The following is a 16,554-nucleotide window of genomic DNA, read 5'->3' as shown; positions in this document are numbered from 1 at the left end:
GCCCCCAATCACATTCCCATTCTCTCTAGAGTGGTTATCTTTATGGGAGGAACCTACGAACCATTCTGTAGGCCCAGGCCACATCATTTTCTTCAGAACCAAACACAGTTTGACAACCTACTGAAGGAAGCTGCCATGACTTGAGATACAAACTGCTTTTACCATCTTCGGTAAACACCTACTTGCTCATATCTCCAACAGCTGCTGGTATACTTCTGAGTGCATTGCAGGACACATTGAGCTCAGTTAAGGTTGGAATGCTGCACACCGCCAAAGGGAAATCTCCTAAGTGATTGTTGGAAAGGTTTAAGCTTCTCAGTTTAGTGAATCTAGAATAGAGAGGAAAAAACCAGAAAAGGCGTTACAGATTAATAAAAATAGCATCATAGGAGAAACATGTTAACTTAGAATACCTTAATACTAGTGGTGGGATTCAGCCAGTTCGCACCATTTCGGGAGAACCGGTTGTTCACTTTCTGAGGAATTCAATGAACTGGTTGTTGGAAGAAACCATTAGGGCAGAGAACCGGTTGTTAAATTATTTGAATCCCACCACTTCTAATACAGTTAAAAAATCAGCCAACTATTATTTCTTCCAGTACTAGCAAAAGAGGCTAGGGTGATTTCCATGGTTGACTCTTTACTGATGTCTCATCACTTAAAAAAGCTGTAAGCTTAAATGGAAAAAGGTATGTGCAGATGTTAATTTTGTACCAAGTAAGGAAAGCAGTGATCAAAATACAGAATACTCAAGGGTGCACTAAAATTTGGATTTTATTGGCCAAGGAATTCTGGCAGGGCAGGGGGATGGACCGGGATAGGAGAAAACCTTTTTCTGCCATGGATCCCATGACCCGAAACGCCACGCCCCTTGAGGTGAGATCTGTACCCATCCTTTTGACGTTCCAAAACAGTGTGAAGACCTGGTTCTGCCAATTTGCCCGGACCCAATGCGGGCATGTGATTCTGGACTAAAACTACGCCTCCTCCCCATGTACATATTGCTCCTTTCCTTCCCATCTTGGTGAATTTTAAATTTAGTGTTCCTATTTATTGTTTTAATGTTTTATATAGTAGTTTTTTTTACTTATTATAAGCTGCCTAGAGTCATCTTTAGGCAAGACGGACAGTATGTTTAATAAATAAAATAAATGTAATAGCAGTAGTATCACAGTTGCAAAATTGGTCAAAATGGGAAACATTATTATGATTGATTGAACAGATCTTTAGACTAGATTTGGCATTTTAAGCCACCTATCAAGTCCTCTCCCTAGACCTGGGATAGGCAGGTGTTGTTTTACAGTTTTAAAGGTATCGCCACAGGTAAAGCAAAGTTGCCTTTTGCTATTATTATTTTCAGGGTTTCAATCTGTCAGATGTTTCAGATTGGATTTGGCATTAAATAGTTCTCAACTTACAATCGCAACCTCCATCACTAAGCGATGCAATTATGTGGTCATTTAGCCGATCGGTTTTGCTGCGGTCATTAAGCAAATCACTGCAGTCAAGTGAATCACACAGTCATTAAGTGAATCTGGTTTTACCCATTGACTTTGCTTATTAGAAGCTTCCTGGGGAAAGTTGCAAATGGTGATCGCGTGGCCCTAAGACTCTTAACAGTTGTAAATACTTTCTAGTAGCCAAGTTCCTGTATTTTGATCACAATGACCATGGGGATGCCGCGACAGTCGTAAATCAAGGAGTTTCTGCACATTAAGGTGCCCACTCTAGTCACTTATTACTAATTCAATTACAAAAGTACTGTACAATTCTTTTTCACCCCAAGTTTTCTTCTGCAACCATGGGACAAAAATTATATTTGATTTTTAAACAAAAACTCAAGGAACTGATGCTATTCTCGCTGCCTAATCTTGATCCCTTTTAAACCATCCAAGCCCCGTATTTTATTCAACAATACTTCCAAAGTTATAATAAACAATAATGGGGACAAAGGACAGCCCTGTCTTGTACCTTTTCCAATTTGAAAAGAGTCTGTTAGACTTCCATTGACTATGATTTGTGCTGTTTGCTGTTGGTATATTGCTTTAATTGACTGTAAAAAATTATCTCCTATCTGCATTTTTTGCAGTATCTTCAACAGAAATTGCCAGTTAACTCGATCAAAGGCCTTCTCAGCATCCAAAAATATAAACGCAGCAGGGATCTGGTTGTTCTTTCCCAAATATTCTAGTGCATTAATAATTAATCTAACATTACTTTTCATCTGTCTCCCTTGTATAAAACCTGTTTGGTCCGTATGTATCAATTGTTGAGTGACCAACATTAACCTATTTGCTAATATTTTAGTAAAAATTTTATAATCTACATTCAGTAATGAAATAGGTCTATAATTTTTGGGTTGAGTAGTATCTTGATCTTCTTTGGGTATCAAAGATATAAACGCTGTCTTCCAAGATGGAGGGACTTTACCTTCCATTTGAATCATATTAAATAATTCTCTAAGAGGTTCTACCATTTCTAACTGTAAGTTTTTATAGTAAACCGCTGTCAAGCCATCTGTACCTGGTGCTTTCCCTGACTTTAATTGCTTAATTGCCTGCAGGATTTCCCCCGAGGTTATTGGTTGATTCAATTTTTGCCTGTGTTCTTCTCTAACTGAAGGTATTTTCTCTTTGTCTAAATATTTGTCTATGTCTAAACCATTAATTTTATCCCCTTTATACAGTTCTGTAAAAAATTCCCAGAAAGCCTTTTGAATCTCTTCCTGTTGAAACACCTCCTTCCCTCTGTAAATCAGTTTAGATATATTTCGAGTTTTCCTTTTTTTCCTAATCTGATAAGCTAACCATCTGCCAGGTTTGTTTGCATTACAAAAAGTATTGTGTTTTGCATATAATAGATTAGTAGCCACCTGGTCAGAGATCAACATGTCAAATTGAGATTTTAATATGTTAATAGCTTCCTTAACCTTTGTATCGTCTGGGTTCATTGTTAACTCCAGCTCTTTTCTCTTAATTTCCTCTTCCAGTTCTGTTCGTTTTAACCCTTGCTTATTTCTATGTGTTTTATTTATATTCATCAGAACTCCTCTCATATACTCTTTGCTTGCGTCCCATACAAATTCCATAGATGTACCCTTATTCATATTCAAAACAAAATATTCAGATAGTAATTTTTTACAATCATTAATATACTTTTCATATCTAAATAAGTTTTCGTTCAATCTCCAAGACCTTCTTGCCTGCACTACCCTTCCCAACTCCATCCAAACTGGGTTATGGTCCGAAAGGACCCTAGCTGCAATCTTTGTTTTCTTGACCCTAGAAAGCAAATCATTAGTGGTTAGAATAAAATCAATCCTTGAAAGGGATTGATGCCTGTCCGAGAAGAAAGTGAAGTCACATTCCTCTGCATTTCTTTCTCGCCAAATATCTCTCAATTCAAAATCATCCATAATGTCAAAGAAAGATTTGGGTAACTTTGCTCGCATCTTGGTATTTAGGCGGGAAATCTTCTTATCTCTCTTAGTGTCTATCACTCCATTCCAGTCACCCAATAGTATACAGGAACTATAGTCCCACTGTACTAATTTAGCATGAAGATTTCTATAGAATCTATCTTGCTGTTGATTGGGAGCATAAATTCCCAAAAGTAATGTCTTTTTCCCTTCTAAGATTAAGTCTAAAGCAATATATCTTCCGAAGGGATCTGCTTCTATTAATTCAGCTTTCATATCTTTTCTTAAGTATACAACTATACCATTCTTCTTTTCCATAGCAGAAGCTGCAAAATGTTGACCAAGTTTTGAGTTGATCAAATATTTTTGATCAGTTGACTTGATATGAGTTTCTTGCAAACAAATTACATCATTCTTAAACTGTTTGAGATAATGAAATATTTTCTTCCTCTTCTGTGGAGAGTTCAGTCCGTTGACATTCCATGTTAAAATCTTAGTTGTCATCTTTGGTTGGTTGAAGCATTTTTAGAGCTTCCTGCACGGCCTGTTTAACCTTAGGTCTAGCTCCTCCCATTGCTTCCAGATTTGTTGTTGTAGATCCTTGATCGATGGCCGATGAATGTTGATGCTGTTGCTTTTTAGCTTGTTTCTCCATACGTCTAGTAGTCATGCGGCTAGGTCTTGGTTCCATAGCACCTTGCACTTCTAGAGAAGAAAGATGCTCCATCTTGTCTGGTGGTTGTGTAGTTTGCTGTCTATCCTGTCCTTCTTGTAGTCTTTCTCTAGGTCCAGATGGTGCAGGGTGTCCGGCCTTCAATATATTATAATAAAAATCTCGGGCTTTCCATACAGAGTTGAGGCGGTACCTTTGCTTATCAAATGTAAATATGATGCCAAATGGTGCATCCCATCTATACTGTATCTGACGATTTCTGAGTTCTTCGACCAAAAAAGCGTAGTCTCTCCTGGCTCTTAACATTGGAGGTGGTATCTCTTTCAAAACAACCAGGTCTTGACCGCCAATTTGAAGCTTAGTGTTATAAGATGCTTGCAGTACCCTATTTCTAAACTCTCTTGTAGTAAAATATATAACGATGTCTCGAGGAAGCTGCTTCTGCTTTGCCAGCCAGGAGTTAACGCGGTAAGCTTTGTCAATTTGCCAGTCTTGATTGGTCCCTGGTCTTCCCATCAGGCGGTCAAAAGCTTCCGATAGGATCTGTTTCAGGTTCTCCTGTTTCTCCTCACGCAGCCCCCTTACTCTTAATGCGAACTCCATTTGTCGGTACTGTATCATAATAATTTCTTTTTCAGCATTTTCCACTTTTTGTTCCACCACCTCTGTTTTCAATGTCAAGTTAGCATTGGCATCATTAAGAACCTCTAGAGTATCTTCCACTCCAGAAATATGTTCTGTTAATACAGTTACAAGACTCAGCATGTCGTCTCTAATTTTATCAACCTTAGCATCAAATTTCTCATACAGCTCCTGTTTAAGTCCTTTTATTTCACTTTTAATTTCTTCTTTCATTTCTTTTATTTCCTCTTTTCTCTCCTGCTTTACCACCTCTCTATTATCTCTAAACTTATCTTCCATTTTAATTGTCTGTGCATTAAGAGCCTCGCTTAGATTACTCAGGAAAAATTCTTTCGTTAACACATCCCCAGCAGGGGGTGTAGGAAGCGGAGGCTGCAGCTTTGTGCCAGGCACTGAGGATGTGCCCCTGGAAGTAGAGGGTGACGACTTCAAGTTAATATTTGGTTTTGAGGCCATTTCAAAATTTATCTGCCTGCAGTTAATAAAACTCTATTGCCTGAATATGCATAGAGTCCACGCTTTTGCGGATGATTTGGTCATAATATTGGAACAACCGCAGGAATCTAGTATGGTTTTAATGAATATGATTAATCAATATGGTCAAGTGTCGGGCTTTAAAATAAACTTAGGAAAAACCAAAATATTAGCTATAAATATGAATATTAAACAAAAGGAAGAATTAGGAGTGATGCTAGGATGTGAGGTAGTTAAAAAAGTCAAATATCTTGGAGTTAACATTTTAACTTCAAATGGGAAATTATATAAGCATAATTATGAACCACTTTGGCATAGCATACAGACAGAGATGAAAAAATGGGAGAAATTGCACTTATCTTTGCTGGGTAGGATAGCGGCAGTGAAAATGAACATTTTACCAAAATTTTTATTTCTCTTCCAAATGTTACCTATACTTAAAAAAGATGCGAACCTTTTAGAATGGCAGAAGGGTATCAACAAATTTGTGTGGGCAGGAAAGAAGCCGAGGGTAAAGATGAAAATAATGCAAGATGTACGTGAGAGAGGAGGATTGAAACTACCTAATTTAAAACTATATTATGATGCAGTGGCATTATCTGTAATTAGTGATTGGATTCACTTAACCAATGATAGAATATTGAACATTGAGGGACACGATCTGGTATTTGGTTGGCATGCTTACCTGTTATTCAACAAAAAATTGGATAAGAACTTTAAAAGTCATACTTTAAGAAATGCTTTATTGCGGGTCTGGAAGAAATACCAATATAAATTAAATGACAAGATACCCATGTGGGCAATTCCTAGACACGCAATTGAAAATATGAATACAGCACAAAACAGGACAGAACTACCTACAGACAGCTTCTTACCTCGGAAAGGGGGGTATTACAATTAAAATCTTTAGAGGTATTAAAAGAGGAGAAGGTAGTCCAAACATGGTTCCAGTATGGGCAATTACAGGCTAGGTGGAAAATAGATAAAAAAATTGGTTTTATTCAAGTTGAGGATAATCTGTTTAAACAAATAAGAGATCAAAGCTTAATGCATATAAAGAGGATATATAATGTATTAATACAGATGGATTCGGAAACAGAATTAGTTAAAGATTGTATGATAAAATGGGCTCAAAATATTGAGGAACCAATAATGTTGGATACATGGGAAAGAATCTGGGTAAGAAATGTGAAATTTACACAAGCTCAAAATCTGAGAGAAAATTTTTACAAGATGTTCTATAGATGGCATTTAGATCCTAAAAAGTTGGCTTCTATGTATCCGAATGTACAGCCTAAATGTTGGAGGTGTGGCTCTCTCGATGCTACATATTATCATATATGGTGGACCTGCCAAAAGGTTAAGGCATTTTGGATAAAAATATGGTGGGTCATGCAAAATGTTTTTAAAAGAAGGATAAAGTTTAGTCCTCAGTTATTTTTACTAGGTATATGTACTGACTTTACAGTGGTAGAGACCAATTTGATTCTGCACCTGATAACTGCAGCAAGACTGTTGGTGGCGCAATATTGGAAGAAGGAAGACTTGCCTACAATCCAAGAATGGACATTGAAAGTAACAAACTTAGCTGAAATGGCTAAAATATCGGCATATCTCAAAGATCATTCAAATGAGAGATATAAACGAGACTGGAAAAAATGGATTGACTATATACAAAATAAATACGGGACTAAGAAATTCCAGTTAGCCTATGCTTAAGATCAGAAATGATTTAAACTGTTAAAAGTCAGTTCAGTAAGAAGAAGCTAAGGTCAATCTAGAATGTCATTAATTTCTTTATTTCTTTTTTCTCAATAGATTTTAGACTGTGTTAGTTAAAAATCCATACCGTGTACGGGTTCTGGGAAGTCGGGGGGGGGAAGGAGGAGGGGGGGTGGGGGGGTGGAGGGAGGGAGGGGTACACACAACAAAAAAAATTGTATTTCAATGTCTTAATGATTGACAAATGATGACATATTTGTGTTTTTTTTTAAAGAAAAATAAAAAAGTTCTGTTAAAAAAAAAAAAAAAAAGGAACTGATGCTATTCTCTAGGTTCCCTCACCCCAACAATTGCCTAAGTTAGGAGTATTAAACATTCTTTGGGCAAAAAGACATACTGCCCGGCTCATCAGAAACATATCGCAAGCTTCATTAAAATAAGCAACTCATCATTAAAGTTTTCAATTAGTAGCCCTCGTTAAAAAACAGCTTCTTAGAGAGACGTTTTTCTACCCAGAGTGATTCTTTTACTGCAAGTTAAATTTCGTAACGTTTTTAAAACCTCTCCTTCAAACCTGGCCAAGGAGAAACAATCCTTTTAATCCTTTCTCAAAAATTTGTGCACCTCAAACTTGCAATAGCATCCTAAGAAGGACTCGGTTTCAAGTCAAAGTGGAAGAGGGAAGAGGCTATGGAGAGATTGCTCAAGAAAGCTAGAGGATCATCAGGTTATCAGGCCTGCTTCTGTAGCCACGTTGCTTAGACCAATGGTCTCCAACCTTGGCAACTTTAAGACTTGTGGACTTCAACTCTCAGAGTTCCTCAGCCAGCAAAGCTGGAACTCTGGAAGTTGAAGTCCACAGGTCTTAAAGTTGCCAAGGTTGGAGACCACTGACTTAGACTACTTAACAACAGGGATTGTGAGATGTGTCACTAAGATAAATGGCTCGAAGAAATGGTTAAAGGGCCCACCTGTACCAGGTCCAGATAGAGAGAGGTTCAAAGTTCACCGAAAGATTTTATTTTCCCTTCATTAAATCCCACACGATGAAGGAATTAATACCCATATGTAGCAAACGACTGCATCAAGCAAGCACTTTGACAAAATTAGCCTTCTGAGGGGGGCTCTCTCCAAGTTACCATCCTTTCTTCCCAACTTGACCCCTTTTCGGTCACAAAAAACTAGGGCAAATATGAAAGGAAGAGAGTTCAATGCTAACGTTTTAGGAAAATCCTACAGGGGGGAAAAAACCCGAAGCAGAATGATAGCTCTCAAGAGGTTCAGCCAGATCAGAGAAATGGGACCTTTCTAAGGTCTCAGGAGAAGATATTTAGGGATCTCAGGAAACCACAACTGCAAAAGAGTTTTCATAGGGACACAGCTAATAAAGAACAAATTATAAAAAGGTAACAAAAAAGCCCTTAATTGTAACAACAAAAAGCACCTGGAGTGTACAAAAACATGGACCGTAATCAGTGGTGGGATTCAAATAATTTAAGAACAGGGTCTCTGCCTTAATGACCATCTGGGTAGGCGGGGCTCAGTGGTCATGTGACTGGGTGGGTGTGGCCAACTCAACGTCACTCAGGTCGATGGGCGCTTCGCCTTAGCTGTGACAATGTCATAAGGGTTAACCGGAGAGACAGTTTCTGTAAGCGGGGCAACAAACCAGAATGTTTCCTTCCTACAGACAGAGATGAAAAAAATGGGACAAGTTACAGTTATCTTTGCTGGGAAGAATAGCAGCAGTGGAAATGAATATTTTACCTACATTTTTATTTCTTTTCCAAATGCTACCTATACTTAAAAAAGATGTGAACGTGTCAGAATGTTTCCTTCCTGCCTTCCTTACAGGATTAGCCCTGTAATGTGGGAAAAAAAACAAAAGGAAATTTCTTCCAACAACAAGGAAGTAATCGGTTGGTAACAAGAAAGTTACCAACCGGTTCTCCCGGATAGGTGCGAACCGGCTGAATCCCACCACTGACCATAATTCAACCACATGGCCCCACATCCACTCAAAATAACATCATCGTGCAGCAGCCCAAACCTGGGGAAACGGCCGTGAAACTTTTCACCCTATATATGTGTTGTTAGTTGCAACATAAACAAAGCAATGCTGGCTTTCCCCATCTCTGGCTGCCTCTTTCTTCTTCAGATAACTCTACGCGCTGCCCATTAACTGAGACAAGCAACAGAAATGCTGGATTGGCCACTTAGTTCAGATGCAGCGGAAAGTCAATTTATCGTGAAACATCTTTCCCTGACTTTGAAATGTATCTGTTAATGTACTGAGGATGTGACGGTAAAGAAAAGTGTGTAACTGTTCCAGGTCGCTTTGGGTTTCAACATTTAAATTTAAATCATGTGTGGCAGTTTCTGTTTGTTTGTTTGTTGAGGCCATTGCTAGCAAGCTGTGGGTACAACACAGAGGTGGGTTCCTACCAGTTCGCACCTATTCGGTAGAACCGGTTCGTCAAATCTACCGAACCGGTTAGAAGAGGTTCCACCAGTGGACCCGGAAAGCAGGCCACACCTACAGAAGAGGTTCCAGAAATTTTTGAAACCCACCACTGGTCCTTGGATACGATTATTCTATACTATCATGCTCCTATTTATAAAACTCAGTGCCTCTGTGAAAGGTAAGGATGACTACTGCGTTTGTGGTGCAATCAGAACATTGCGTGTGTTGAAGTTGTTTTAACGCAAACCAAAGATGCCTTTTAAAAAACAAGTTGACATCCTATTCTTATGCATGCCAGTGCTGTGTGGGAGGGAATTTAAGGTGGTTCTGACAAGCGTCGTCGGCATCTTCATATCCGGTCACACGGGCGGCAAGCCACTCCCATCCGGTCACATGGGCAGCAAGCCACTCCCACAAAGGAGGCCACACCCACAGAGTAGGTTCGAACAATTTTTGAAACCCACCACTGATGTGGAGGCACCATGAGGCCTCCATGAGGCCAGTTTTTTGGCCAGCGGAGTGCTTCTGGAGGCCAGGAGGGCCAAAAACGGGCCACAAGGGGACCGCATGGAGCCTCTGCATGGCCTCCTTTTGGCCGGTAGAAAGCTGCAGGTAGAGGCCGTGGAATTAGGGAGATTTCTCTACCCTTATACATTGCTAGTATTTTCATGCTACATGCTATGTTTATCCAGAAAAAAAAAATCTAGCAGTCTAAAAATCTACATTATCCTTGAGCACCTTCCTGCATTTACCATCTTGAGCTGTCAGCTTTCTGGTTGAAAAGCTCAGTGTCTTTAACCACTGAGCCATGGCGGCCCCTTTCAAAATATGGAACCTTTCACGAATCTGCGTGACATCCTTGCTAATGTTGCTTAGGAAGTTGCTAAATTGGAGGATAAATTGATGTGGATAGTGGAGCATCATTAATACTCTGGATAAACTTGACAAAGATTGGTTTATCCTATTCTAGTGCCACCCACATTTGTTGGGACTAGAAATACTAGAATTCCCAACCATTTTGGGCACTATATCTTGTTACAACATGATACTCGATTGGGGAAGACTGCAGTACATTGATAAAGAGATATTTGAGTCACGAGTAAGATGTGGTATTTTTTGACATCTTAAAAGACTATTCTCAAGCAGCTGTCATGAAAACAGTCAGAGAAGAAGCTATTAAAGATAATCCTGCACCTAGCGAAAGATGTGAGGTTTACTGAATTGACTGAAAACAGTGACCGGTGTCATCAAAATAGGGACTAGGATGTTGAAAAGGTAAACATCGAGATTTGTTTTCCACCCCTCACGTAATACAGAACTTAAAGGTCATCGAATGACATTGAGACGCAGAAGAACTGGGATAGACAAAGGTTAACACTTTTTAAGAGTTCAGTTCTGAAATATTCTTAGTACGCAATAATAAAATCCAATGGCTAATAGCAATAAAAACGGATTGCCAAAAAGGAAAAAGGGGATCACCAGGAAACCCCTTATTAGAATCTTTAATGTATAACATTTACTGGGAATAAAAGTGAGAGGGTGTTATGGCACCATGCTTACAAGCTTCCCCTTTAAATCTAGTTAGCCAACGTGGGAGAAGAAAATTTTGGACCATAAGGCCTTCGCTTTGTTCCTATCAATGGATTAAAGGCAACGGTGATATCCAATAATTTGACCAAAATATTCAGTCCATCCCACGCAGATTAAGATCCATATAAAGTGGAAAGGAGAGGAGGAAGGAAGGAAGGAGAGAAGAAAGAGAAGAAAGGGGGATAGGAAGGAGGGAGGGAAGGAGAGAGGGAAGGAAGGAGGGAAGGAAGGAAAGGAGAGAAGAAAGGAGGGAAGGAAGGAGGGAAGGAGAGAAGAAAGGAGGGAAGGAAGGAGGGAATGTAGGAGAGAAGGAGAGAAGAAAGGAGGGAAGGAAGGAGGGAATGTAGGAGAGAAGGAGAGAAGAAAGGAGGGAAGGAAGGAGGGAAGGAAGGAGAGAAGGAAAGAAGAAAGGAGGGAAGGAAGGAGGGAATGTAGGAGAGAAGGAAGGGGGGAAGGAAGGGGGAAAGGAGGAAAGGAAGGGGGAAAGGAAGGAGAGAAGAAGAAAGGAGGGAAGGAAGGAAGGAGGGAAGGAAGGAGGGAAGGAGAGAAGGAGGGAAGGGGGAAGGAGGGAGGGAAGGAAGGAGGGAAGGAAGGAGAGCAGGAGAGAAGAAACGAGGGAAGGAAAGAGGGAGGGAGGGAAGAAGAAGTAGGACCGTTGTAAGATAAGATGGGTTTATGGGATGGTAAGAAAGCAATCTTCAAGTATATTGTCAACTGTAGGGAAAAATTATTATAAATACATATTATTAATAACAGTTATGAGATCATATAATTGTGAATGTATATATGAAATTGATAAAATAAAAATTTTAAAAAAAGATCCATATAAAGTAGAAGTATTTGCCCCAAGTGTTTTGTAGGTGCATCTTTGTGTGTGTCTGCACACTCTTTTACGCTGAAATTTCAAGCAAGACAGTTTAAACCCCCTCAGGACAGAGTTGATTGCAATGTTTCACTTCAACATGTTATTTCCCTTATCGCAGCGGGTTTAGGGTTACTAAAAGATAAAGCTCAAGGAATATAATATACCGTGACAACAAAAGCCTAATTGCTTTCTTTTTGAAGCAGACAAATCACTGTAGATGAGAGATGAAAGCAGGAGTCCATCCAAAGTGCAAGTGTTTTCTCTCTAGACAACGGAGCCTTTGTGCTCATGGCAAGAACAGCCTTACAATAAGAAAGGAGAGTGGTTGGATACAGGAGGCATTGTATTTATGTAAGTGAAATGAAAACAGCACAACAAGGATTATTTTATTATTCAGATTCCCTCGACCAGACATACTCAACCTCTAAAAAGCGGGACGTTTACAGAACAACGATTTGTGGCTCTATCCAGGCAAGTTGCTTGAACGCCAAGCCGCCAAGCCGCTGGCGCTCTCCTTTATTATGCACTAGTATGTTTCCCTAAACGGAGAAGAATAAGTCATCCTTTTATGCGCACGCAGTACAAAAGCTCCCTACCTCTTTGACAGCACACACCTTTCTACTGTGTTGTAGCAATTCAAACGGTCACTCACGCCCTCGTCACCTCGAGGCTGGATTACTGCAACGCGCTCTACATGGGGCTACCCTTGAAAAGCGTTCGGAGACTGCAGTTAGTTCAGAATGCGGCCGCGCGAGCGATGTTGGGTGTGCCGAGGTACACCCACGTTACACCTGTCCTCCGCGAGCTGCACTGGCTACCGATTGGTCTCCAGACTCAATTCAAGGTGTTGGTTATCACCTTTAAAGCCCTACATGGCTTAGGGCCAGAGTACCTTCGAGACCGCCTGCTGCCACATATCTCCCAATGGCCAGTAAGATCCCACAAATTGGGCCTCCTTCAGATGCCGTCAGCCAGACAGTGTCGGCTGGCGGGCCCCCGGAGGAGAGCCTTCTCTGTGGCTGCTCCAACTCTCTGGAACCAGCTACCCTCGGAGATCCGGACCATACCCACTCTCATGGCCTTCAGGAAAGCTGTAAAAACTTGGCTGTTCCAACAGGCCTGGAGCTGTTGACTTCATTGTTGAGGTCCAACCCTGACTAGAATGAATGTATGAGGGTGTTGCTGTTTTTAAACTGTTTCTTTTCTCATTATGTGTTTTTTCCCCCTCTTATTTTTTGTAAGCCGCCCGGAGTCCTTTGGGATTGGGCGGCATATAAATATATTTAATTCATTCAATTCATTCATTCATTCAATTCAAAAGAAGTGTTTTAATGTAGTACCATTTTCAGGTTCGTTAGTCCAAACTGGTCACGGTAAATCAGGAAGGATGCGTGAAGTTAAAACACTTTGGGCATGAAGCTTTTTCATTAGAAAGCTGCAATCATTGTTCCTTCTACAAAGCATACACATTACCACTATGAGCACGGGGCACACGCATGCATTCACACACACAAAAAGGATAGCTTTTCTAGGCCGTCAATCATTCTAGGAGACAAAATGCTACCTTCCACCAAAAATATATTTGAAATGATTGCAACACCCAAGTTGGTAGCAGCCTTAATCTCAATATCCAACAGAAGGAGAAGAGGCACCCACAGACTCAACCAAACTAGAACAAAGTACTGGCTGATGTGTGGCACAGGAAATCAGGACAGGCGTGTCTGAAAACTGTTTGTAATTTGCAGAGAGATTGAAAACGTGATGGTGGCGTAACAGGATTTGTGGCTGATCACTGAAAAGTAAATCAAGAGCCAACTACACAGCTATGTCCTTCTTGGAAAATAAGCTATTTAGGAAGCTAATTGAATTGTTTTATTTAGAGACCAATTGCCCAAAATGTAGTACGCTTGGAGAAAAGAAAAGAAAAGACAGGAGGAACAACCAAATAATAATTATCCTATATAATAAACAAACTATTCCACATTCAGACACCATATGTGTCGTTTATGTTAACAATGCCAGTGTTAAGCACCTTTTACAGCAATAGCCATTGAGCAGATCTTAGAAACCCCTCTGGAGATTCTGTAGAAGAAGTTAACAGAAAGGATGTTATTCTCTTCAGCTGACCTGCTGGCACAATTGGCTGAAAGAAGAGCTATTAAGCCACCACAAAATTAGATTAGATTAGATCTAATGAATTTATAGGCCGCCCAATCCCGAAGGACTCCTGGCGGCTTACAACAAATACATTTAAAAAAATAGAAAATGGGCAATGCAGTAAGGCAGGTGAGATCGAATTGATCACCCCTTCCAAATGGTTCCACCACAAAACCGCGGACGACAAAATCGCGGTCGACGAAAGCGCGCATTTGACGTCATCACAGCGCAACGAAAACATCGCGCTGTGATCGAAAAATGTAAAAATAAAGCGAAAACCTTACCCTAACCCCCCCAAACCTAACCCTAAACCTAAACCTAACCCTTAACCTAAGCCTAAATCTAACCCTAAACCTAACCCTTAACCTAACGCTAAACCTAACGCTAACCTTTAACGTAACGCTAAACGTAACCCTAACGCTCTAAACCTAACCCTAACCCTTAACCTAACCCTAACCCTAACCCTAATCCTAACCCTTACCTTTATGTGAATCGGCTTGCTTTAATTTTATTTTTATTTCAATTTTTAATTTTTTTCGTCGCGCTGTGATGACGTCAAATGCGCACTTTCGTCGATCGCGCTTTTGTGGACCGCGGTTTTGACGGGTCACGTTCCAAATAGGAACAACAACAAAAAGGATCTTATACAGAATTATATATTCCATTTAAAGTCTTTGATGGCGAGGATTCTTTATCGTGCATCTAGTCCAGGATACAGCTGTCCTGTGCAGGATGACATTATTAATAAACTACTGGCTGGGATAAAAGGTTTTCCAAGCAAGCCTTTATAGTAATACTGGAGCGTTTATTTATATTTGCTTGCTGTAACATCACGGGCCAAATATCAACATAAAAATTAAAACAAGATGCATGAAGATAATTCGGCAAATTTGTGATTATGTATGTATCACAGCCACCAAAAAAAAAAAAAAAGGCAACAATGGAAAATTTTAGGACTTTCACAGAATTTTACTAATGTGTTCCCTTAGTAAAGAAGCACATGATTTACAATTGCTTTCATTCTTCTCTGCAGAGGAATCAGGGATATCTTTTTTATCCTTATTTTGTATTAGGACTGAAGAGAGCAGACTGAGATATAAAACAATGTCTTGACTCAGATCTCCAGAAAGACCAGAATATAAACTCAATATCACAGAGGCAGAATTGGTTCCACCACAAAACCGCGGACGACAAAATCGCGCTCGACGAAAGCGCGTACGTGACATCATCACAGCGCGATGAAAACATCGCGCTGTGAGCAAAAAATTTAAAATTAAAGCGAAAACCTTACCCTAATCCCCCCAAACCTAACCCTAAACCTAACCCTAAACCTAAGCCTTCACCTAACCCTAAACCTAACCCTAAACCTAAGCCTTAACCTAACGCTAAACCTAACCCTAACGCTTAACGTAACCCTAAACCTAACCCTAACCCTTAACCTAACCCTAACCCTAACCCTAAACCTAACCCTTACCTTTATGTGAATCGGCTTGCTTTAATTTAATTTTAATTTTAATTTAATTTATTTTTTAATTTTTTTCGTCGCGCTGCTGACGACGTCAGGTACGCGCTTTCGTCGAGGGCGCTTTTGTCGTCCGCGGTTTTGACGGGTCACGGCAGAATTGAGACCACAGCAGAGGTTCTGCAAGGTTGTCCTCTATATACCATGTTTGGTGTTCCTGAATTAACGTCAGGCTCCATTAACAGATGTTTGGCATAACTTAGACATGTGCAAGGCTCCCAGGATAACAATAGCAGACTTACATACCGCTTCATAGGGCTTCATAGGGCTAAGAGCCAAGGTGGCGCAGTGGTTAAATGCAGCACTGCAGGCTATTGCTAGATCAGCAGGTCAGCGGTTCAAATCTCACCGGCTCAGGGTTGACTCAGCCTTCCATCCTTCCGAGGTGGGTAAAATGAGGACCCAGATTGTTGGGGGCAATATGCTGACTCTCTGTAAACCGCTTAGAGAGGCCTGAAAGGCCTATGAAGCGGTATATAAGTCTACTGCTATTGCTATTGCTATTGCTTTCAGCCCTCTCTAAGCGGTTTACAGAGTCAGCATATCGCCCCCACAGTCTGGGTCCTCATTTCACCCACCTCGGAAGGATGGAAGGCTGAGTCAACCTTGAGCCGGTGAGATTAGAACCGCTGAACTGCAGATAACAGTCAGCTGAAGTGGCCTGCAGTACTGCACTCTAACCACTGCGCCACCTTGGCTCTATTGTACTTCAAAAGAACTCTAAAGAGAGGAAAGGCTTCCTATTTGTTTCCTATACAGGGTAGTCGGGGATATATTAGTAGATGGATTACCGAATGTCTTTCTGTACATTTAACCATAAGAAGCAACCAGGCGGCCTTGTGCCTATATTTACAGCTTTAGATTACACTGTATGGTACTTGAACTACTACATTGACCTTCCCTAAGAATATAGTACCTTCCATGGTATCAGAGGTGGGATTCAGCAGGTTCTGACCACTTCTGGAGAAGCGGTAGCGAAAATTTTGAGTAGTTCAGAGAACCGGTAAATACCATTTCTGACTGGCCC

The 16,554-nt window shown here is 40.4% G+C and overlaps 1 protein-coding gene across 1 annotated transcript in view; it reads right to left on the bottom strand.

Moving 5' to 3' along the window:
• The window catches only part of PHLPP1 (PH domain and leucine rich repeat protein phosphatase 1), a 162,342-nt gene that overhangs the window by 37,834 nt on the left and 107,954 nt on the right, over positions 1 to 16,554 (bottom strand). Inside the window, exon 5 of the mRNA XM_032222732.1 lies at positions 183 to 329. Coding sequence (XP_032078623.1) covers positions 183 to 329 — 147 coding nt within the window. The remainder of the gene's footprint in view (positions 1 to 182; positions 330 to 16,554) is intronic.

The sequence above is a fragment of the Thamnophis elegans genome, chromosome 8 (assembly GCF_009769535.1).
Source record: "Thamnophis elegans isolate rThaEle1 chromosome 8, rThaEle1.pri, whole genome shotgun sequence".
Taxonomy (NCBI): Eukaryota; Metazoa; Chordata; class Lepidosauria; order Squamata; family Colubridae; genus Thamnophis; species Thamnophis elegans.
Note: the sequence above shows the minus strand (reverse complement) of the source record. Positions and strands in the feature narration are given on the sequence as shown.